At 39.1% G+C, this 24,136-nt stretch overlaps 1 protein-coding gene across 3 annotated transcripts in view; it reads left to right on the top strand.

Moving 5' to 3' along the window:
• TESK2 (testis associated actin remodelling kinase 2) overlaps positions 1–24,136 on the top strand; it is a 143,060-nt gene that overhangs the window by 52,478 nt on the left and 66,446 nt on the right. For 2 of the 3 annotated variants that reach the window (XM_088835254.1, XM_055401508.2), the window contains one exon: positions 19,435–19,556. In XM_088835254.1, the coding sequence (XP_088691380.1) occupies positions 19,462–19,556 (95 nt within the window). In that variant the 5' untranslated portion in view covers positions 19,435–19,461. Of the gene's footprint in view, positions 1–9,318; positions 12,801–19,434; positions 19,557–24,136 lie in introns of those variants that run through there. The other variant, XM_088835253.1, reaches the window with a different exon arrangement.

The raw sequence follows: 24,136 nt of genomic DNA, 5'->3' as shown, positions 1-24,136 counted from the left end.
ATTTGATCATACCCCCCACAGCCTTGTTTGTCTTTCTACTCTTGGGGAGAAGGTTTTCTCCTCTCCTGTACCTGGACCCATGCAGTCTGAGTTAAAAGCCCATATTCTGTGTCTTCACAGAAGCCTATGTTACCTTTAACATAGTCTTTTGAAATCATCTGATTAAGTGTCTTGTCATCCTACTTAGCTTCAAGCTCCATAAGAACAGGGACTGTGTCTTATTTATCTTTGTTTCTCTAAGATATAGCATTATGCCTGGAACAGAGTAGGCATTTATTCATCCATCTATCCATCTGTTCACATCAGACACAGTGTTAAGTGCTGAGATACAGTGATGATTAAAACTTGTTAATCCTGACCTTGTGGAAATTATAATCTAATGGTAATCACTTACATTAACATTAAGTAAGTACACGGGTAATTGCCACACAAAGGGAAGGATAGTATATTAGTTATTTATTGCTGCATAACAATTTTACCACCAATGCAGTGGTTTAAAAAGAACGCATATTATTATATCTGTTTCTGTAGTTCAAGAGTCTAGGTATGACTTAGCTGGGTCCCCTGCCTCAGAGGCTCACAAAGCTGCAATCAAGGTGTCAGTTAGGGCAGCTGTCTTATGTGAGGCTCAACTGGGGAAGGATCTGCTGCTAAGCTTATGTAGTTGTTGGCATCATTCAGTTCCTGGCAGACTGCTGAATTGAGGGCTATAGGTCCTTGCTGTGTTTCCTTCTCCTTGTGGCAGCTTGATTCTTCAAAGCCAGCAAACATGGGAGTCTCCTAGCAAGTTATGGGTTACAGTCTTATGTAGCATCATTATATTTAGGTTGCAGTTAACTCTTTTTGAAATTATTTATTTTTATTTATTTGGCTGAACCCAATGTTAGTTGCGGCATGCAGGATCTTTGATCGTCTTTGTCGCATGCAAACTCTTAGTTGCGGCATGTGGGATCTAGTTCCCTGATCAGGGGTTGAACTTGGGCCCTCTGCCTTGGGAACATGGAGTCTTAGCCACTGACCCACCAGAATTCTTTAATTTTTCAAAAATAATTTTATTTATTTTTGCCTGTGCTGAATGCAAGGGGCTAACACTGTATTACAGAGATTTACAAAAAAGAATAGAGAGGAAAGTAGTTCCTTCCCATTTCCCACCACCTTTTTAAAAGGAGTTTGGCATTGAGAACCCTGGGAGAAAGGATGATAGCAGTCCAAGGCTTCTTAGGGCTCTGCACCTTAGAAATGGTCCTTGTTACATATCCTTGCTGTCTGTCAAAACTGCTTCTTGCTAAATTTCCTGCTGTTTTTCTTGTTGCATTTATCTGGTTTTGCAACCTCTTTGAGGTACAGTGAGGTTTCAGAGAGGGAGCTCTCTCATGGGGAGGTTCAGGGTTTTGGGGTGGCTATGTTTTAAAGGAGACTATCTGTATCAATGTATTCTTAAGGTTCACTCACAGTAGTGTATGATTGTAGCTTTTGGCCATATTCCGTCCATTTACTATTTTCTCCAGAGCTGATGTGGAAAGTTGGGCTACTGATTAGTAAAGAATTTTGCAGATGTTTCTGGGGGATGAACTCAGCACTAGGTAACATCAGGGGATAATTTATCAGGTTGAGAGTTTTACTGTGTGTGTACTGCTATGCCGAAGTAGCTCCCAAGACCCTTCACCTTAATTGATAATTCAGCTGGAAAAACAAAAACTGGAAGCACAGAAGTTGTATGTACAACTTGGATTCACTCAGTGCATGGGTGTATTTCTGTTGACATTGATATATGCAAAGGCATGTGAAAGATATAAAACACTGATTTTAGGATTTCCCTGGGGGTCCAGTGGTTAGAAACTGTGTTCTGTTTCGAACTGAGCCAAAGGCCCAGGGTTTGATTCCTGGTCGGGGAACTTAGGGTCCTGTAGGCCTTGTGGTATAGCCAAAAAAAAAAAGCTTATCTTAAAGCATATTATTTTTGCAATAAGGAAGGTGAGAGGGTTGGTTGCTTCCCCTTTGAGATCTCATAACACTCTGCTGATACTTTGAGCATGTAATAAACATTGCAGTTATTTGCTATCTTAATCATTAATTCATTTACTCAGCAAATATATAGTTAGTGTTCTTTAGGTATCAGAGAATGGCAACCCATTCCATTGCCTGGAAAATCCCATGGATTGAGGAGCCTGGTAGGCTGCAGTCCATGGGGTTGCAAAGAGTTGGACATGACTGAATGACTTCTCTTTCACTTTTCACTTTCATGCATTGGAGGAGGAAATGGCAACCCACTCCACTGTTCTAGCCTGGAGAATCCCAGGGACTGGGGAGCCTGGTGGGCCACCGTCTATGGGGTCGCACAGAGTCGGACACGACTGAAGTGACTTAGCAGCAGCAGCTCATTAGGTATAGGACATTGAGCTAGTGTTAGGGATAGAGAAATGAATAAAATCTTACCCTAAATGAGCTCTTTGCTTAGGGTGAAAAAAAGGAAATATATTTAAAATATAGTACTCTGGTCCTATCCCTTCATGGGAAATAGATGGAAAAACAGTGGAAACAGTGTCAGACTTTATTTTTTTTGGCTCCAAAATCACTGCAGATGCTGATTGCAGCCATGAAATTAAAAGACGCTTGCTCCTTGGAAGGAAAGTTATGACCAACCTTGATAGTATATTAAAAAGCAGAGACATTACTTTGCCAACCAAGGTCCGTCTAGTCAAGGCAATGGTTTTTCCCGTGGTCATGTATGGATGTGAGAGTTGGACTGTGAAGAAGGCTGATCGCCGAAGAATTGATACTTTTGAACTGTGGTGTTGGAGAAGACTCTTGAGAGTCCCTTATACTGTAAGGAGATCCAACCAGTCCATTCTAAAGGAGATCAATCCTGGATGTTCATTGGAGGGACTGATGCTAAAGCTGAAACTGTAATACTTTGGCCACCTCATGCGACGAGTTGACTCACTGGAAAAGACTCTGATGCTAGGAAAGGTTGGGGGCGGGAGGAGAAGGGGACGATGGAGAATGAGATGGCTGGATGGCATCACCGACTCTGTGGACATGAGTTTGAGTGTACTCCGGGAGTTGGTGATGGATAGGGAGGCCTGGCGTGCTGTGATTCATGGGGTCGCGGAGAGTCGGACACGACTGAGCGACTGAACTGAACTGAACTGAACTGAACTTGCTAAAACAGAGCCTGTAGCAAGAGCCTCAAATTACTTAATATATAGTTAGTAAGTGTGTGAAAGTATGCAAAGGGTGCCAAGGAATTTAATATGGGCCACCAGTACAAACTTTGTTTAAAGGAGTCAGAGAAGGCTTCTTAGAGGAGGTCACCAGTGAGTTTTCTAGAAGAAGAAAGAGCTTGTCAGGAAGACAACCAGGGAAAAGGGTATTTCAAGCAAGAAGAAAAGCATTTGTGGAGGCACAGGGGAATAAGAGCATGGAATATTCTCAGAGTGGTGAGTGAAAAATTGGGTTTGGTTCAAGTCTGCTGCATGCATGGAAAGAAGTGGCAAGCCTATGATGAGTCTAGAAAGGTAAGAAGTGACCTGAAAAGGAAAGATTTCTGGAGATATGTTTTCTTTTTTGAATAATTTTATTATTTATTTTGGCTGTGTTGGGTCTTTGTTTCTGCATGGGCTTTTCTCTAATTTTGGCCAGCGGGGCTGGGGGGTCTATTCTTTGTGGTGATGTGCAGGCTTCTCACTGTGGCTTCTCTTGTTGCCAAGCATGGGCTCTAGGCGCTTGGGCTTCAGTAGTTGCAGCATGTGGGCTCAATAGTTGCAGCTACTAGAACACAGGCTCAGTAGTTGTGGTGCATGGACTTGCTCCTTGGCATGTGGGATCTTCCCAGACTAGGGGTTGAACCCGTTTTTCCTGCATTGGCAGGTGGATTCTTTACCACTGAGCCACCAAGGAAGCCCCTGGAGATATGTTTCTTTTTTAGTTTTTTTCTTCTCCCAAATCAGCTTTTGGTTTGTTGACCCTCTTTATTATTTTTTCATTTTCTATTTCATTAACTTTTGCTTTTATCTTTATTATTATACTTTCTTTTTTCCTTAGAATCTTTATTTTTATTATTATTTTTTAAATATTTGGCTGCTCTGGGTCTTCATTGCTGCTCACGGGCCTTTATCTAGTTATAGCAAGCAGGAGTTACTGTCTCCCATCCAAGTACTAACCAGGCCCAACCCTGCTTAGCTTCCAAGATCAGACGAGAGCGGGCACGTTCAGGGTGGTATGGCCGTAGACAGGAGCTACTGTCTAGTTTGCGTGTGTGGGCTTCTCACTGCAGTGGCTTCTCTTGTTGTAGAGCACAGGCTCTAGAACATGGGCTTAGTAGTTGCCAAGCATGGGCTTAGTTGCCCTGCGGCATGAGGAATCTTCCCAGACCAGGGATTGAACCCATGCCCACTGCATTGGCAGGTGGATGCCTAAGCATTGGACCATCAGGTAAGTCCTCCCTAGAATCTTCAGGTTGAACTCTAAATTATTTATTTTTAATATTTGACAGATCAGTTAGGATTGTCTTTGGCAGTATGTTACAGAAATCAGAACACAGTGGCTTATTCAAATAAGACATTAATTTTTCTCAGGAAATCTTGAGAAATTCCTATGCTTTACAACTGCTTGAGGAAGTCATCAACAATCCAGGCCTCCACTAGCTCTTTAATGTGTGGGTTTGTCCTCTGGCTCTTGACACAAGCACCACATCTATACTTCAGCAGATAGAAAGAACAGTTTCATCAGGAAAACATTAGCATTCCCAGAATCCTCCAACAAGCAATTCCCATTTCCATGTCCTTACTAGGACTAGGACATCTGTCCACCCTAGCTGCAGGGAAGGGAAGATTGAATGTTTTAATTAAGCCACTTAATTGGAGTTACGTCAGTCAAGAAAAGGGGACGATAGATGTTGGGTAAACAATTAGTATTGCCCACTATGCTTATTTTTAATTATCTCTTTATTGTTGATTTTAAATTTTATTTCACAGTGGTCTGAGAATGTGATTCAATCATTATGATGTAGTATCCATGCATTTGGTAAACTGTTTTCTCGTGCATGCAGTGCTTTTTTCCTTAGACTACTTGTTTTGAACACTTTCAGGTCCACTGTTCTTTGCATTATTGGAATTCAGATGCTGGCTCTGCAATTTGCTTTAGCTCTGAAAAAGTCTTATTTAATCTCTCTTTGCCTCAGTTTCCATAGCTGTAATATGGGAAATGTTAGTCATATCTCATAGAATTATTTTGAGGATTAGCTGAGTTAAAATATATAAAGCAGTTACACAACGGAACCTAGAATGTAGCAAGTGGTATAAATTTAGCTGTTAGAACAATTTTTTAAAACCTAACTCTTAACTACCCTGAAATGAAATTGATAGGGAACTGTGGTTCTGTTATTTATAATTATATAAGAGCAATGGTAAACATCATTGATAAAATTGTATGATAAAAGAAGAGTAAAATTAGTAAAAATATAGATTTTCTTATGCACATTTTGGGACCTGACTATGCTGGAATACATAATAAAATAGATGCTTTTACCTTCTTAAACATGACTTGTTCTAGTTTTAAGAGAAGACAGAAGCAACTCCAGGCAAAAAAAAAAAAGAACAGAGAACAGAGATGCCATAGAATATTAGAATAAAAGTGTAATAATAGACCAGACTTATTTGTATGTGATAAGGGAAAGAGGAACTTCAGTTGAAATAGGAATAGCTTGCCAAGACAAATTACAGATTGCTTAAAGAGGTATAATATATCTTGGCCAAGTTTATCAGAGTGTTTCTTAGATGTTCATTTAATCTGGAATGTTTCATTAGAGAAAAAAGTTGGCAGAATAGGCACAATGATAAGTTTGTGGGCAAAGCAAAAATACACTTTATGCATATATACTTTTAAAATTGTATTTATTTATTTATGGCTGTGCTGGGTCATGGTTGCTATACGCAGGCTTTCTCTAGTTTTGGTAAGAAGGGGCTACTCTAGATATGGTGCACGGACTTTACATTGTGGCGGCTTCTCTTGTTGCAGAGCATGAGCTCTAGGGCATGCAGGCTTCAGTAGCTGCAGCACACAGGCTTAGTAGTTGTGGCACACATGCCCTGCATGTTGAATCTTCGTGGACCAGGGATCAGATCCGTGTCCTCTGCACTGACAGGAGGATTCTTAACCACTGGACCACCAGGAAAGTCCTATGTATGTTTAATATTTTAAAAAAGGCTAAATAACATGGAACTCTGCTCAGTGTTATGTGGCAGCCTGGATGGGAGAGGGGTTTGGGGAAGAATGAATAGATATTTATGTATGACTGAGTCTCTGCTCTCACTATTCACCAAAAACTGTTACGACATTGTTAATTGCTGTTGCTGTTGTTTAGTCACTAAGTCGTCTCTGACTCTCTTTGACCCCATGGACTGCAACTCATCAGGTTCCTCTGCCCGTGGGATTTCCCATGAAACTGGAGTGGGTTGCTATTTTCTTCTCCAGTTAATTGACTACACCCCAATACGAAATAGAAAGTGGTTTTTTTTTTTTTTTAAGGTTAAATAAATCACCATAAATACAAAAACTGCAAATGGATCTGATACAGATGTGTTATATTGGGATTCAGGAGCAGCGCTGTCATTGGTGGTCTGATTTTCTGAAATGATGACCAATTCTTAATGATAGTCTCAACCAAACAAAAAGCAATTTTCCTTAATTTACAGGTAGTTGAATTCCTAGGAAGTTCAGTATATACTAATACCATGCAAAGTGACTTTGTTTTTAATGTAAAATGGAGTTAGAATCCAAGCTTAGATAATAATAAATATGTTCTTTATTTACATGAATATCTGATAAGGCATTTGCATTTTCTACAGCACATGGAACAAAGCTTCCTTGTGCATTACAGTCCTGTAGCTGCAGGATGTATTAGCATCTCAGGCCTGCAGCACTCCCTGCCCCCAGTCATTGTTAGAACCAAAACATTTCACCTGAAAACTTCAAAAACACTTCTGAAGTGAGGTGTTACAGCCTCCTTTGAAGACTACTGTTTAAACTTTATTGCCTAATACTAATGTTACTATACCAGATTACTGTATACTTACTATACACTCACTGTGACTTCTTGGCTGGAAGTCCTAAGCCAATCATCTAATAGTTAACTTTATGATTAATTCCTTTGTTACAGTTCTTACATTGTTGTCCTTTTTATTACTTAATTCTCCCTTTAGTATTTCTGTGAGCTGGTCAGAGGCTTATGCTTTTCTTCCCCTCTAGAAAATAAGTGTCCTGACTCAAGTTAACCATTTAAATTCAACAAACATTTTTTGAGCAGTCAGCTACTAGATGCTAGGCACTGTGCCAGAGAAGAATTTCTCAATTTGGTTTCATACCACAATGCTAAAGCTGAAGCTATTGCATGTAGTTTGTTATTTTAAATGATTGAAGTACCAGCATATGCACATAATTTAATTTGAAAAATATAAATTAGAGCTGAATTAGAGGCACCCCTGGAGAAGGAAATGGCAACCCACTCCAGTAGTCTTGCCTGGAGAATCCCATGGACAGAGGAGTCTGGCAGGCTACAGTCTATGGGGTCGTAAGAGTTGGACAGGACTAAGCGACTAAGCACACACATACAGAGCCACCCCTAACTGAGGTTTCCCTGGTAACTCAATGGTAACGAATCTACCTGCCAATGCAGGAGACGGGTTTGAACCCCAGGTCGGAAAGGTTGCCTGGAGAAGGAAATGGCAACCCACTCCAGTATTCTTGCCTGAAGAATCCCATAGACAGGTGAGTCTGGTGGGCTACAGTCCATGGGGTCACAAAGAGTCAGACACAACTGAGTGACTAAACAACAGCAACTATATTTACTGTCATTCTCACTTGCATGTTAATATGCTTACTTGAATGGGATAAAAATGGGTAGAGTGCTGATTGCAGCCATGAAATTAAAAGACGCTTGCTCCTTGGAAGGAAAGTTATGACCAACCTTGATAGTATATTAAAAAGCAGAGACATTACTTTGCCGACCAAGGTCCGTCTAGTCAAGGCAATGGTTTTTCCCGTGGTCATGTATGGATGTGAGAGTTGGACTGTGAAGAAAGCTGATCGCCGAAGAATCGATGCTTTTGAACTGTGGTGTTGGAGAAGACTCTTGAGAGTCCCTTATACTGCAAGGAGATCCAACCAGTCCATTCTAAAGGAGATCAATCCTGGATGTTCATTGGAGGGACTGATGCTAAAGCTGAAACACCTCATGAGACGAGTTGACTCACTGGAAAAGACTCTGATGCTGGGAAAGGTTGGGGGCGGGAGGAGAAGGGGACGACGGAGAATGAGATGGCTGGATGGCATCACCGACTCTGTGGACATGAGTTTGAGTGTACTCCGGGAGTTGGTGATGGACAGGGAGGCCTGGCGTGATGTGATTCATGGGGTCGCGGAGAGTCGGACACGACTGAGCGACTGAACTGAACTGAACTGAACTGAACTGAATAACAAGTGGCCATAAGATTATGTATAACCTGTAATCTGCCTTTTGAGTCTATAGTTTGCAATGTACTAGTGTCTGTTGATAGTTAGTTATATAATAATTGCCATGCTTTTCTTTCCTGATTAGCTTTTAATGATTTTTGACGAAAATCTAGATTTGTCCATATGAAAAGAAGTCTTGCTTGTCAGAAGGTGTGTATTGCGGGTGGATGGTGGGAGGAGCTGAATAGCTATTCTCGGAATAAAGAAATGAATAATGAATAAGGCAGTTTTTGCCCTTAAGCATATAGAAAGTTGTTGCATATGCAAATGTAGATTCTGTGTCTTTGGGAGGAGGTAAGTTCAGGATCTTCCTAGATGCCACCTTGAACCAGAACTGCCCTTAGATACATTGGAGATAAGTGGACAGATTAACAGCATATAATATGCAAGTGCTGAGACTTCCTTGGTGGTCCAGTGACTAAGACTCTGCTCTTCCAATGCAGGGGGTCCAGGTTTGATCCCTGGTAAGGGAATTAGATCCAGTATGCCGCAACTAAAGATCCTGTGTGCTGCAACGAAAATGGATCTCCTGAGTGCCGCAGCTGAGACTGGTGCAGCCAAGTAAACATTTTGAAAAAATATTCAGGTGCTATAACAGAGATAAATAAGAACAGAGTATTAAGAAAACAGAGTGGATCCATCTAACTTTTCTTGAAATAAAGTGAGATTTTTCTTGGGGAAAATGATGTTTCTTATAACTTGAATAATTGAAAGGAATTTGGAAGGGAGATTAGGATAGGGTTTAGGGGATTGAGGATTACATCAGGGCAAGGAGAATAGAATGTGTCAAGGAAAGGAAGAGTGGAGAGGGTGATGCATTTAGAAATAATTACAGGTATTAGTATATAATAATTAAAGGTTAGGGGAGAAGAGGGCTTCCTAGGTAGCACAGTGGTAAAGAATCCGCCTACCATGCAGGAGACTTGGGTTTGATCCCTGGGTCAGGAGGATCCCCTAGGGGAAAAAATGGCAACCCATCCCAGTATTCTTGCTGGGAAAATTCCATGGACAGAAGAACTTCGTGGGCTGCAGCCCATGGGGTCACAAAGAATCAGACATGACAGAGCATACACCGAGCACTGAAGGGGAGAAGATGGTGGGAATATACAGGGAGAAGTTGATGGATTTAGTTTTGCTAAAAGGAGTTTGGACTTTATTCCCCAGGTAGTGGTGAGCCACTGAAGAATTTTAAGCTGGAGAGCAACAAGATAACTTTGCAATTGGGGAACAAGGATTGCTGGGAGATCTGACAAACTGATGTCTCATGTTGATATGTAACAGCCTTCTCAGCATCTGGCACAGTGATTTATATATGGAAGATGATAGTATGACAAAATGCGGTCCACTGGAGAAGAGAATGGCAAAGCACTTCAGTATTCTTGCCTTGAGAACCCCATGAACAGTATGAAAAGCCAAAAAGATAGGACACTGAAAGATGAACTCCCCAGGTCGGTAGGTGCCCAGTATGCTACTGGAGATCAGTGGAGAAATACCTCCAGAAAGAATGAAGAGATGGAGCCAAAGCAAAAACAACACCCAGTTGTGAATGTGACTGGTGATAGAAGCAAAGTCCGACGCTATAAAGAGCAATATTGCATAGGAACCTGGAATGTTAGGTCCATGAATCAAGGCATATTGGAAGTGGTCAAACAGGAGGTGGCAAGAGTTTTAGGAATTTTAGGAATCAGCGAACTAAAATGGACTGGAATGGGTGAATTTAACTCAGATGACCATCATATCTACTACTGTGAGCAAGAATCCCTTAGAAGAAATGGAGTAACCATCATAATCAACAAAAGAGTCCAAAATGCAGTACTTGGATGCAGTCTCGAAAACGACAGAATGATTTCTGTTCGTTTCCAAGGCAAACCATTCAGTATCACAGTAATCCAAGTCTATGCCCAAACCAGTAATGCTAAAGAAGCTGAAATTGAACGGTTCTGTGAATACCTACAAGACCTTCTAGAACTAACACCTGCAAAAGTTGTCGTTTTCATTATAAGGGACTGGAATGCAAAAGCAGGTAGTCAAGAAACACCTGGAGTAACAGGCAAGTTTGGCCTTGGAGTACAGAATGAAGCAGGGCAAAGGCTAATAGAGTTCTGCCAAGAGAACACAAACTGGTCCTAGCAAACACCCTCTTCCCAACAACACAAACACTCTACACATGGACATCACCAGATGGTCAATACCAGAAGCAGATTGATTATATTCTTTGTAGCCCAAAGATGGAGAAGCTGTATACAGTCAACAAAAACAAGACCGGGAGCTGACTGTGACTCAGATCATGAACTTCTTATTGCCAAATTCAGACTTAAATTGAAGAAAGTAGGGAAAACCATTAGATCATTCAGTTATGACCAAAATCAAATCCCTTGTGACTATACAGTGGAAGTGAGAAATAGATTTAAGGGACTAGATCTGATAGACAGAGTGCCTGAAGAACTAGGGACAGAGGTTCGTGACATTGTACAGGAGACAGGAATCAAGACCATCCCCAAGGAAAAGAAATGCAAAAAAGCAAAATGGCTGTCTGAGGAGGCCTTACAAATAGCTGTGAAAAGAAGAGAAGGCAAAAGCAAAGGAGAAAAGGAAAGATATACCCATTTGAATGCAGAGTTCCAAAGAATAGCAAGGAGAAATACGAAGCCTTCCTCAGTAATCAATGCAAAGAAATAGAGGAAAACAGCAGAATGGGAAAGACTAGAGATCTCTTCAAGAAAATTAGAGATACCAAGGGAACATTTCATGCCAAGATGGGCACAATAAAGGACAGAAATGGTATGGACCTAACAGAAGCAGAAGATATTAAGACGAGGTGGCAAGAATACACAGAAGAACTATACAAAAAAGATGTTCTTGACTCATAACCACGATGGTGTGATCACTCACCTAGAGCCAGACATCCTGGAATGTGAAGTCAAGTGGGCCTTAGGAAGCATCACTACGAACAAAGCTAGTGCAGGTGATGGAATTCCAATTGAGCTAATTCAAATCCTAAAAGATAATGCTGTGAAAGTGCTGTACTCAATATGCCAGCAAATTTGGAAAACTCAGCAGTGGCCATAGGACTGGAAAAGGTCCGTTTTCATTCCAATCCTAAAGAAAGGCAATGCCAAAGAAAGCTCAAACTACTGCACAATTGCACTCATCTCACACGCTTGTAAAGTAATGCTCAAAATTCTCCAAGCCAGGCCTCAACAGTATGTGAACGGTGAACTTCCAGATGGTTTTAGAAAAGGCAGAGGAACCAGAGATCAAATTGCCAGCATCCGGTGGATCATAGAAAAAGCAAGAGTTCCAGGAAAACATCTATTTCTGCTTTATTGACTATGCCAAAGCCTTTGACTGTGTGGATCACAACAAACTGTGGAAAATTCTGAAAGAGATGGAAATACCAGACCACCTGACCTGCCTTTTGAGAAATCTGTACGCACGTCAGGAAGCAACAGTTAGAACTGGACGTGGAATAACAGACTGGTTCCAAATAGGAAAAGGAGTGTGTCAAGGCTGTATATTGTCACCTGTTTATTTATCTTATATGCAGAGTACATCATGAGGAATGCTGGGCTGGAGGAAACACAAGTTGGAATGAAGATTGCCGGGAGAAATATCAATAACCTCAGATATGCAAATGACACCACGCTTATGGCAGAAAGTGAAGAAGAACTGAAAAGCCTCTTGATGAAAGTGAAAGAGGAGAGTGAAAAAGTCAGCTTAAAGCTCAACATTCAGAAAACTAAGATCATGGCATCCAGTCCCATCCCTTCGTGGCAAATAGATGGGTAAACAGTGGCTGACTTTATTTTTTTGGGTTCCAAAATCACTGCAGACGGTGATTGCAGCCATGAAATTAAAAGATGCTTACTCCTTGGAAGAAAAGTTATGACCAACCTAGATGGCGTGTTAAAAAGCAGAGACATTACTTTGCCAACAAAGGTCCATCTAGTCAAGGCTATAGTTTTTCCAGTAGTCATGTATGGATATGAGAGTTCAACTAAAAAGAAAGCTGAGTGCCAAAAAATTGATGCTTTTGAACTGTGGTGTTGGAGAAGATTCTTGAGAGTCCCTTAGACAGCAAGGAGATCCAACCAGTCCATCCTAAAGGAGATCGATCCTGGGTGTTCATTGGAAGGACTGATGCTGAAGCTGAAACTTCAATACTTTGGCCACCTGATGAGAAGAATTGACTCATTTGAAAAGACCCGATCCTGGGAAAGATTGAAGGTGGTTGGAGAAGGGGACAACAGAGGATGAGATAGTTGGATTGTATCACCGACTCATTGGATGTGAGTTTGGGTATATTCCGGAAGTTGGTGATGGACAGGGACACCTGGCGTGCTGCAGTCCATGGGGTCGCAAAGAGTCAGACACGACTGAGCGACTGAACTGGACTGATAGTATTTGCTATTTGAATGTGACTGAAAAGACTGGTGAAAGATTATCAGTTACTTTCAAGCTACATGCACACACTTGGCCAACTCTCAGTTCATGGCTTAGTTTGTAGCCTTTGTTTGTGGCTCTTTTTTTTAATCATTATTATTTTAAAAAATCATTTAATTATTTTTGACTCTGCTGGGTCTTCAGTGCTGCTCAGGCTTTTCATGAGTTGCAGTGAGCAGGAGCTACTCTTTGTTGAGGTTCTCGGGTTTCACATTGTTGTGATGGTATCTATGGCTTTTTTGTTGTTTTGTTTCAGCTTACTACTGAAACATTCTTAGGACTTAGGACATATCTGGTACTTGGACTTCTGAGCATGTTGAAAGAAGCCTCTGTTTTGTAGAGCTTTCATCTTCTGATATACATAATATATCCCTCATCTAGATCATGTGTACGTTATACACACCCGTGATTTGTTGTTGTTTTGGTCAGTGCGTTTTGTAAAAGGCCCAGAAAGGTACTAATCAAGCTTGAAATAATAACAGCTTCTGGGAATCAGCACAGAAGATTGGGATTAATGAATCTGATAGTCAAAAGGGACTTTACTTATGTATAGTGTTTTAATGTGTTACAAAGAAAATATATGCATGTATTACTTATTTAGTTAAAAATGAATAAAAATTCAAGTTGAAAAGCTATGTTTTCTGTTAGAAAATTAAGGCAAGTACATTATGGAAGAAGTAGAAAATGAAGAAACATAAAAGCAAAAAAAAAATCATTGATCTACCGTCAGTGACAAGCATCATTAATATTTTATAAACTTACTTCTACTTCTTTTTGTTTTGACATAAACTTAGACATATGCCATATGCAGAATTTTTTTCCCTACAATTAAAAGCTAATCTTTATTTCCTAATTTCCTAAATTCATGTAAGGAAATAAAATTCAGTTTTTACTTGTTTATTCCAACTTTTGAAAACTTTTTCAATCTATAGAAAATTGAAAGAATAATGCAATAAACTCCTGTAAGTCCCTTCATCTAGATTCATCAGTTGTTAATATTTTGCTACATTGCTTTATCTGTCTGTATTTTTTTTGACAGACCACTTGAAAGCAAATTGCAGACATTGTAACGCTTAAATATTTTAGTATGTATCTTCTAAGAATACATTCTTTTACAAAACCATAATATCATTATTTATACATTAGACAATTAACCTTAATTCAGTAAAATAATTTAATGTACAGTCTCTATTAAAATTTTCTCTGTTTGCCTCCAAAAAGTCTTATAACTTTTAGACCCTGAATTCAGTTAAGATTTCATCTGTTTCATTTCAGTGGTTATGACTGTTGATCTCTTTTAATCTAGAGTATTCCAGGACTTCCCTGGCGGTCCAGTGCTTAAGACTCTGTGCTTGACTGCAGGGGGTATGGGTTTGATCCCTGGTCAGGAAACTAAGATCCCCCATGCCATGAGGTATGGCCAAAATTTTTTTTAATCTAGAATGTTCCCCCACATTTTGTTTGTTTGAAGAGTACTGTACAGTTGTCTTTTAGATATTCTGAATATGTCTAATTCTTTTCTAATGATTCAGTTCAGTCGCTCAGTCATGTTCGACTCTTTGCGACCTCATGGACTGCAGCATGCCAGGCCTCCCTGTTCATCACCAACTCCTGAAGTTTACTCAAACTCTTATCCATTGAGTTGGTGATGCCATCCAACCATCTTATCCTCTGTTATCCCCTTCTCCTCCTGCCTTCAATCTTTCTCAGCATCAGGGTCTTTTCTGATGAGTCAGTTTCTTATGATTAGATTTGAGTTAACTATTTTGGCAAGTGTATTTCATTGCTTCAGAAGGTTGATAATGTTGCATGTCTCACTTTTACTAATAACTGAATTTATAACCCCTTGATTAAGGTACTAGCTGCCAGACCTCTCCATTGTAAAGGTTACCTTTTCCCCTTTGTGATAAATAAATCATCTTGGAGGCCAGTACAGATTTGAATATTGCTCTTTTCACTTAAAATTACAGGTGTACATTTTCTATATCATCTCAAAATCACCTGATATGCTAAACTGTTATGAACATATAGTTTCTTATCTTTATTAAAAACAATACCTATTTATCTGAATACTTACTATGTTCCAAGTACTATGTTAAGTACTTTATACACATTTTTTCTTTCTTTAACATAACAACATCAGTTAATCCTCCAAATGAGAGAGAGACTATGATTCTCTTTATTTTACAACAGAAAACTTCAAAAAGAAGTCACTCTAAGCATAACTTGGATTTGGTCTGCTAATCTTGACAACTTGAGTACTTCACCACTCTGCTATGTTCTTCTTTAGAAAGTGGATTTGAAGATCCTATCAGCTGAGTTTAAAAATCAAAGAGGAATAGTAATTTTCTTAACTTGGTGATTCTCTTCTCTTCCCTGTCTATCTCTTCTTTCTTTTCTTCCTTCCTTTATTTATACTTGTGGTAAAGTATATATACAATTTACCATCTTAACCATTTTTAAGTGTACAATTCAGTTCCTATTTTTGTGTCACCATTCTCCAGAACTGTTTTCACCTTGCACGGCTAAAACTGTACCGATTAAACAATTCTGAATTCCTCCTCTCCCCGCAACCCCTAGCAACCACCATTCTACATTCCTTCTGTTTGAATTAAACTATCCGAGGAACCTCATATAAGTGGAATCTTAAGTATTTGCCTTTTCCTAACTGGCTTACTTCACTTAGCATAATATCTTCAGGGTTCATCCATGTGATAGCATGTGTCAAAATTTCCTTCCTTTTTAAGGCTGAATAATATTCCCTCTCAGACTTTATTTTTTTGGGCTCCAAAATCACTGCAGATGCTGATTGCAGCCAGGAAATTAAAAGACGCTTACTCCGTGGAAGGAAAGTTACGACCAACCTTGATAGTATATTAAAAAGCAGAGACATTACTTTGCCAACAAAGGTCCGTCTAGTCAAGGCTATGGTTTTTCCCGTGGTCGTGTATGGATGTGAGAGTTGGACTGTGAAGAAAACCGATCGCCGAAGAATTGATGCTTTTGAATTGTGGTGTTGGAGAAGACTCTTGAGAGTCCCTTGTACTGCAAGGAGATCCAACCAGTCCATTCTAAAGGAGATCAGTCCTGGGTGTTCATTGGAAGGACTGATGCTAAAGCTGAAACTGCAATACTTTGGCCACCTCATGTGACGAGTTGACTCACTGGAAAAGACTCTGATGCTGGGAAAGGTTGGGGGCGGGAGGAGAAGGGGACGAGGGAGAATGAGATGGCTGCATGGCATCACCGACTCTGTGGACATGAGTTTGAGTGAACTCTGGGAGTTGGTGATGGACAGGGAGGCCTGGCGTGCTATGATTCGTGGGGTCGCGGAGAGTCGGACACGACTGAGCGACTGAACTGAATATTCCCTCACGTGCCACATTTTGTTTATCTGTTCATCTGTTGATGGACTCTTGGTTGCTTCTGCCCTTTGGTTATTATAAATAATGCTGTTTTGAACACAAGTGTACAAATATTTTTTGAGACCCTTTTTCAGTCCTTTTGGGTTTGTACCAAGAAGTAGAATTGCTGTATCGTATCGCAATTCTGTTTTTAATTTTTAAAAAAAAGATATTTAAAGGTGTCAGTCTCTTGGAAATCCTCTTATTAACAATGATCTATGTGTAGAGGACAAACTTAAGCAGAAATTGACCTTCCCTTTATTCTGAAAATCTCAGTATGTTTGAGGGCTCACAAATTTTTGTGGTTTTAACAACCTGGAATGAAGATCCTGCTGGATTTAGACAGGTTCCCTATGTTTAGCGGACCTCTATATTTTGTTTTGTTTTTTTTCTTTTCGCCTTTCTCTGGGGCATGTGGGATCTTAGTTCACTGACCAGGGATTGAACCCATGTCCTCTGAATTGGAAATGTGGAGTCTTAACCACTGGACTGCCAGGGAAGTTCTGTGGACCTCTATATTGGATGATACCTTTTTCTTTATCGCCTGTAGTCAGTTTTGTGTTTCAAAAATCTGTCCAAATCTTTTAATTCCTGGAGGTTTCACTGAAGTCCCGTGAAGTTTTTCCCTCAGTGCATCAGCATTCATATAAATACCTCTTGTGATGTATTTGAGTCTTTATTCTCTTTCTTTACTGATTGGTCAAATTGCTTATTGTTTGTCCTTTTCTAGATGGCTAATTCCAGAAAATTTAAGCCAAATCTTGTACTGCTTTTCTGTTTATGTCCTCCCCTCATACCTCTGCCACCAAAAAGAGACAAAGAAAGAAAAGCACTACCCCAAAAGAAATTACCTGGATAGATGTATGATGCACTGGCCCTTAAAAAGTACATTAGAAGTATCATTTAACTAACTGTTCTTGCTGTTGTTTTCATTGCGCTCTTATTGATGTGTCAGGCCTTTTAGGTACTGCAAAATAAAAATTAATACAATATAGATCCTGGTCTCAAAATGCTTTGTAGCCTAGTGAGGATATATTTATGCACAGAACTATGTCTTGAGTGGTATACTGTTGTTCTGAGGCAGTATAAAGAAGGAAACCACAAACAGTTCCTAGAGATAGACAAGGAAGACATTAGAGAGGAAGGGGATATTTGAGTGTGGCCTTGAAAGATAGGTAGAATTTGACAGGCTAGAAGAAAGAGGAAAATATTTTATGCACATGAAAGACATACAGTGTTATGAACATGTTCATCTCCTTGTCTACTTGTTTAAGGAAGTAGGGTTTTTTATGATTAATTTGAAACAACTTTTTTTATCCCTAAATTTCACACATTGTTTTATCAAAGTTTCTTAAAAGCAGACATTAAAAAAAAAGACCTCAAGAGTGATCGTTTTCAGATGATGGAAAAAAAAAAAAAAAGAGGAGTGACTTTCAGAATGGAGAGCCCTTATTAAATGGAAAAATACTGTCAGTGTGTTCTTTGTATATAAATGTCTCTTTTAACTTATCCACACAGGATCTGAAAAGGAAAGCCACTTCTCTTTCATCAGTCATGAGGTACATGACAACAGAGTCATTGATGCACTGGAAAGAGAGTTGGGTTCCAAATCTCACTCAGGGATCTAGAAGAGGGAAGAGACAGCCAGTGTTGTGCTCAGTTCTTCTGATCAGGGTTCCTGTGGCTTTGAGTGTTTTAATTCTTCCTTCCCCTTCTTCTGTCTAGACACTCTGAAACATTATTTCTTTGAATTTTAAGATAAGCTGTGTTGTCTGTCCTATATTAATAGCTATACTAAATATCTGAGGCTGTTGTCCTGTCAAAAAATTCCTGGAGATTGAAGAGTTAAGTAGATTTTTGTGTTTTCTTTTGGAATTTCCACTTGGTGAAATAGAAATAATATCCTAAAATGATACTCTGAAAGTCCATAGAATGATGACATTTGTCCATGGCATGTCCCTGTTGTACATGATCTGAAATGAATTTTTTTTTAACCAGTAAGTAATGAGGTCTTTGGTACTTTGTAACTTTTCTACAGCCTCTTTCATAATTGCCCGGTAGGAAACACATATCTAAATGAATAATTGAGCTTCTTTTGGTTAAGACAAAATATTTTCTCTCATTTTGTTAGTCTCTCATTTTGATACTACTGAGACTACTTTTGGAGGCTGAAAACATAATTAATTTTCTTGTAGGTAAAGTGTTGAGTTTTTTAAACTTGTGGAGTGTACATTGAAATTATAAAATAATGTTTTTACGTGTAAAATAGATTGAGTTCTACAGAGGATGAATGTTTTGGAAGTAGACTTTGCTCTGTGTATATGGGTAATGCTGTGAGTGGTGTGGCTCAGGTTTTTTGTATCTGACTTGATTGTGTATAAATGATTATAAGGAACTTTGGGTTGGGTTACTCAATATTAGGTCCAGAAGATTCACTGCTTTCTTTCTATATTTAACATGCAATAATTTTTTCTGTATAGATATACATTTTATGGTGCTTGGGAGAGATTTTGAGGATGTGGGTTTAGTGACCTATAAAGACAGTTTTATAGTTCATTAAGTGTTATATAAGCCTTGTGAATGAATCTTTTCTGTGCACAATTAAAACTCCATGAAAGAGACTTTCTGGCTAGTGTCCTAAGTTTCAGAAGTGTTGGCTATGAGGAACTAGCCTAATACATTTTCCCCATTTTTCCTCTAAGATTTTTTTTAAGACATCATGATTTCTTTCTTCTTTTTTAAGTAAACTTTTTATTTTGTATTGGAGTATAGCCAATTAACAATGTTGTGATGATTTCAGGTGGACAGCAAAGTAAGAAGTCATGATTTCTTGAGGTATAATCATGAATTTTCTAGTCAGCTTAATATGAAACAGTTTTGGTCTTCAAAGGAATAAATCCATCTTTGTTAAAGGATGTGAAACCCTTATGTAATCAGAGTTTATAGAAAAACACCCCTTACCGTGTCTGTTTTATCTGAATTGGCAGTAAAACATCTCATCATGCTTTACACGTGGAGACTTTGACCTCATATATAGCTGCCGTCCTTGAGTCTCTTGTTCTATGTTATTTTCTAGGTGCGCCACCGAGCTTCCGGCCAGGTGATGGCTCTTAAGATGAACACGTTGAGCAGTAACCGGGCAAACATGCTGAAAGAAGTGCAGCTCATGAATAGACTCTCCCATCCCAACATCCTTAGGTAATGGCTTTTCCTTCCTTCCAGAGATCAGTGAGAAAGCTGAAACATTATTGGAGACTTGTTAGAATAGTATTAATAGCTGAAAAGAGGGATTCTAGGTTTCATGCTGAATCTGTCTTGCTGGAATTTAATTGTGCTGTAGGTCTTTTTCTACCTATTGAGACTTAATTTTCTGGTAATTAACTGCATTTAATAAGGCAACTTTTGGGACGTCCCTTATCAGAACCAGAAAGCTTTCTTGGAGGAGGTTGACTCAAATTGGAATGTGAAGTTTAATAGGATTTTAGAAGATAGGGAAAGAACTCAGAAAGGAACAAAATTGTTATTGTTGTTCAGTTGCTAAGTTGTGTCTGACTCTTTGTGACCCTGTGGACTGCAGCACACCAGGCTTCCCTTGTCCTTCACTATCTCCTGGAGTTTGCGCAAACTCATGTTGGTGATGCCATCCAGTCATCTCATCCTCTATCTTCCCCTTCTCCTCCTGCCTTCAATCTTTCCCAGCATCAGGGTCTTTTCCAGTGAGTTAGCTCTTTGTATCAGGTGGCCAGAGTATTGGAGCTTCAGCTTCAGCATCAGTCCTTCTGATGAATATTCAGGGTTGATTTCTTTTAAGTCACTGGTTTGAGTTCTTGGCTGTCCAAGGGACTCTCAGGAGTCTTCTAGAAACTCAGAAAGGAACAAAATAATAACAAATAAAGCATAAAGGTAAAAGTGCAAAGCTTTTTGAGGAGTCAGTGAATTAAAAGCCCATTTGGCTATGGAGTATGCAGAAGAGGAGAAAACTAATGCTCCTACTGAAACCCTTAAAAAATGAAGGAATTTTGAGGACTTCACTGGTGGACAGTGGCTAAGACTCCACGCTCCCTATGCAGGGGGCCTGGGTTTGATCTCTAGTTAGGGAATTAGATCCTGCATGCCACAGCTAAAGATTCCGTATTCCGCAAGTAAAAGATCCCACATGCTCCAACAAAGATGGAAGATTGTGTGTGCTGCAACTAAGACTGACACGGTCAAAATAAATAAAATTAGAAAACAAATATATTTTTTGAAAAGTGAAGGAATTTTGCAGAGCTGAAGATCAAGTGTCTAAGAAAGAAATTTGCCCAAAAGATCCTTCAAAAGGTAAGGAATGAAGCTTATCTGTAAAGAAGCTAAGTGCTATCACAAAGAGTATAGGCAGATGTACAGAACTGAGATTCTGATGGTTGGGATGGCAAGAAAAGCTGGCAGCTTCTATGCACCTGCAGAGCCCAAACTGGCATTTGTCATCAGGATCAGAGGCATCGGTGTTGTGAGTTCACAGATCTGAAAGATGTTGCAACTTCTTCACTTTTGTCAAGTCTTCAATGGCACCTTCGTTAAGATCAACTATGCTTCATTTAACATGCCAAGGTCTGTGGGACCATATATTGCATGGGGGTAACCGAACCTGCAGTAGATGAACTGATCTACAGATGTGGTTATGACAAAATCAACAAGAAGCAAATTTCCCTGACAGATAACACATGGATTGTCTGATGTCTTGGTAAATACAGCATTATCTACTTAGAGGATCTGATTTATAAGACCTATACTGTTCTTCAAAGAAGGAAACAACTTCTTGTGGCCGTTCAAATTCTCTTCTCCATGAGGTGGAATGAAGGAAAAGACCACCCATTTTGTAGAAGGTAGAGATGCTGGCCACAGGGAAGACTAGATCAACAGCTTGTTCGAAGGATGAGCTAAGATATCTACTATGATTATTTTTGTGATCTGGTCGGGGAATAAATAGAACAATTTATTGGACTGAAAAAAATTTTGTTAATAATAACAACAATGAGAAAACCATTTATTGAAGTCTTCCTTCTATGCTGGATGTTTTGCCTATTTAAAGATTTAATTTTCACAATTATTCTCCATTGAAGAAACTGAGACCAAGAGACTATATGTGTTGTCTGAGGTCTGTAACTTTGGGGTAGGACTCTTTCTACCATGTTTCTCCTAGAAGAACTTTTTCTATCATGTCTCTCCTAAAGGATTTGATGGGATAGCATTGGTAGATAAATGTGGAAAGGTAGAACTGGTCCATTCTATTCAGAAATGTTTTGCCCAAAGCCAAGAAGATTATATTTTATGTTTTATGTGTTGAATTCTGAGCAGGGATTAGATGACAGAGGGTAACTAATGGCAAATTCAGAATGGTTTAGTGATGGGGAGACTGGTGGCCAAGAGATCAGTTAGGGGACATCTATAGTGTTTGAGATGGTTGAGTCTTTTTTTTTTTTTTTTACTATTTAATATATGCTATACCATATATAGTATATGTTGTTTAGTCGCTAAATTGTGTTCAACTCTTTGCAGCCCCATGGATTGTAGCCCATCAGGCTCCTCTGTCCATGGAATTTCCCAGGCAAGAATACTGGAGTGGGTTGCCATTTCCTCGAAATGGTTGAGTCTTGATTTGATGTTCTGCTTAGGAATTTTTAAGCTGATTATATTTTCATCTTGTTTAAAAAGTAGTGTTTTATTATTATTGTAGAAATGATACATCATCACTGTGGATCATTGAGAAAATAGTATTTGCAGAAACAGGAAAATAAAAAATGGTCCTTAATCTCAGCATCGAGGCATCAAGCTAGTATTAACGTTTGACATATTTTCTGCCAATCTTTTTTATTCATCACTTCTTTTTTTATTCTCTTCCTATGAACTTGACTGGTAATTGCATGGGAAGATTGACTCTAAACAAATTTTATTTCCAGACAGCAAAGTTTAAAGATATAGTTGTTATATAAAGAAGTAGAATACTATACAGTGTACTGGTTAAAAATGGAGGCTATGGATTCCAGATCAAGTTGCCTGAATTTAAATCCTGGATCTTGGGAAAGTTATTTAACCTCTGAGATCCTTAGTTTTCCCATCTATAATGAGGATAATGACCGTAAATCCCTCGTAGAGTTGTTATTGAGGATTAATTTAATCCATATAAAGCACCCTGAAATAGTACTTGGGTTTTGTTAAGTGTCCAGTAAATGTTAGCTCTTATTATTAGTTACTTTTCCTCTGGCTAGTTCTTTAAATGGTTCACTGCATCCCGTCTGTCTTTTATCATTCATTCACTCACCAAACATTTGTTGAGGGTCTACTGCTGTTTCTAATACATTTAAGAGTTTTCTGCTAGAGTGATGCTGTTCAATAGAATAGAACTTTCTAAAATGATGGAAATGTTCTTTATCTGTGCTATTCAGTAGCTTCATGTGGCTAATGAGCATTGAAATGTGACTAGTACAAAGAAGGAACTAAATTTTTTATTTGATTTAAATTGCCACATGAAGCTTAGCAGCTACTATATTGGACAGTCCTAGGCTTTCAGTCTATGTACATATTTGCTCTTGTTCAATACCATTCCTATTCTGATGTCTCCTCCATCTACTTTCTCAGCCTATCTTTTTCTTTGCCTTGTTGTTCAGGAATGACACACCCTTCCCTTTTAACTTACAAAAAATCATTCTTTGCTGTGAGCTAAGTTTTCTAACATATAAAATGTAATGTTAAGTCTATCTTGATCTTCACAATAAGCCAACAAATGAGATAATTTATATAAAATCTATAGATCTGTTATAATCCACAGTAAACATATAATATATGAAAATTAGTATAGTGATTATTAACCATGGTTGGTTTGCATTTTGATGGTGACATTTTTTGTCCTGCATAAGCCATCTGTCTCAAATATAGTGCAGTTAAAAGCCTGGAAGTGGATTACTTTTTAAAAGAAGTTCTAGTTGTTTATATCTTTCATGTTTTCGTGCCTTTACTTTCATTGTATATTTTGAATACCACAGAAGGAAATTTATCCTATCAAGGGGGCCTAGAGCAAGCAGAGTCCTCTTGGCTTTTGTTAACCAGAGGAATCCTATAGCAGTAGAAGCATTTATTATACTTCCCTAGGACTGCTGTTGAAGCTGAAACTTCAGTACTCTGGCCACTTGATTCGAAGAGCTGACTCATTTGAAAACACCCTGATGCTGGGAATGATTGAAGGCAGGAGGAGAAGGGGACGACAGAGGATGAGATGAGATGGTTGGATGGCATCACCGACTCAATGGACATGGTTTTGGGTGGACTCCGGGAGTTGGTGATGGACAGGGAGGCTTGGTGTGCTGCGGTTCATGGGGTCGCAAAGAGTCGGATATGACTCAGCAACTGAACTGAACTGAATGCTTTTCTAATTGTCTTAGAAATTTACTGTTCATACTTTATATTTTTTGTGATTCAAATATTTTGTTCCTATTTGTTAGTATGCTCTTAGCCTGTTTTCATACTTTATATTTTTTGTGATTCAAATATTTTGTTCCTATTTGTTAGTATGCTCTTAGCCTGTTTTCAAGCTGTTAGTATAGGTTAGTTTGTTTTTTGAGGTACAAGAGCTGAGACAGAAATATGCACCAAAATTTTCCTTCATTATGAGATTTAAATTGGGAAGACTCCATCTCTTGGAACCCTAGGATTTTCACCAACTTGTGTCCTTAGGGGCTTAACCTCAGGAGGTAGGTGGCTGAGCAGATGAGGTTTTCGGTTTCCATCTCTGCTTCATCCAG

Source organism: Moschus berezovskii, chromosome 4 (genome assembly GCF_049115385.1).
Source record: "Moschus berezovskii isolate FMDL1 chromosome 4, NW_MosBer_1.0, whole genome shotgun sequence".
Lineage (NCBI taxonomy): Eukaryota > Metazoa > Chordata > Mammalia > Artiodactyla > Moschidae > Moschus > Moschus berezovskii.
The sequence above is the reverse complement of the archived record's forward strand: the minus strand, read 5'-3'. Positions and strand labels throughout refer to the sequence as shown.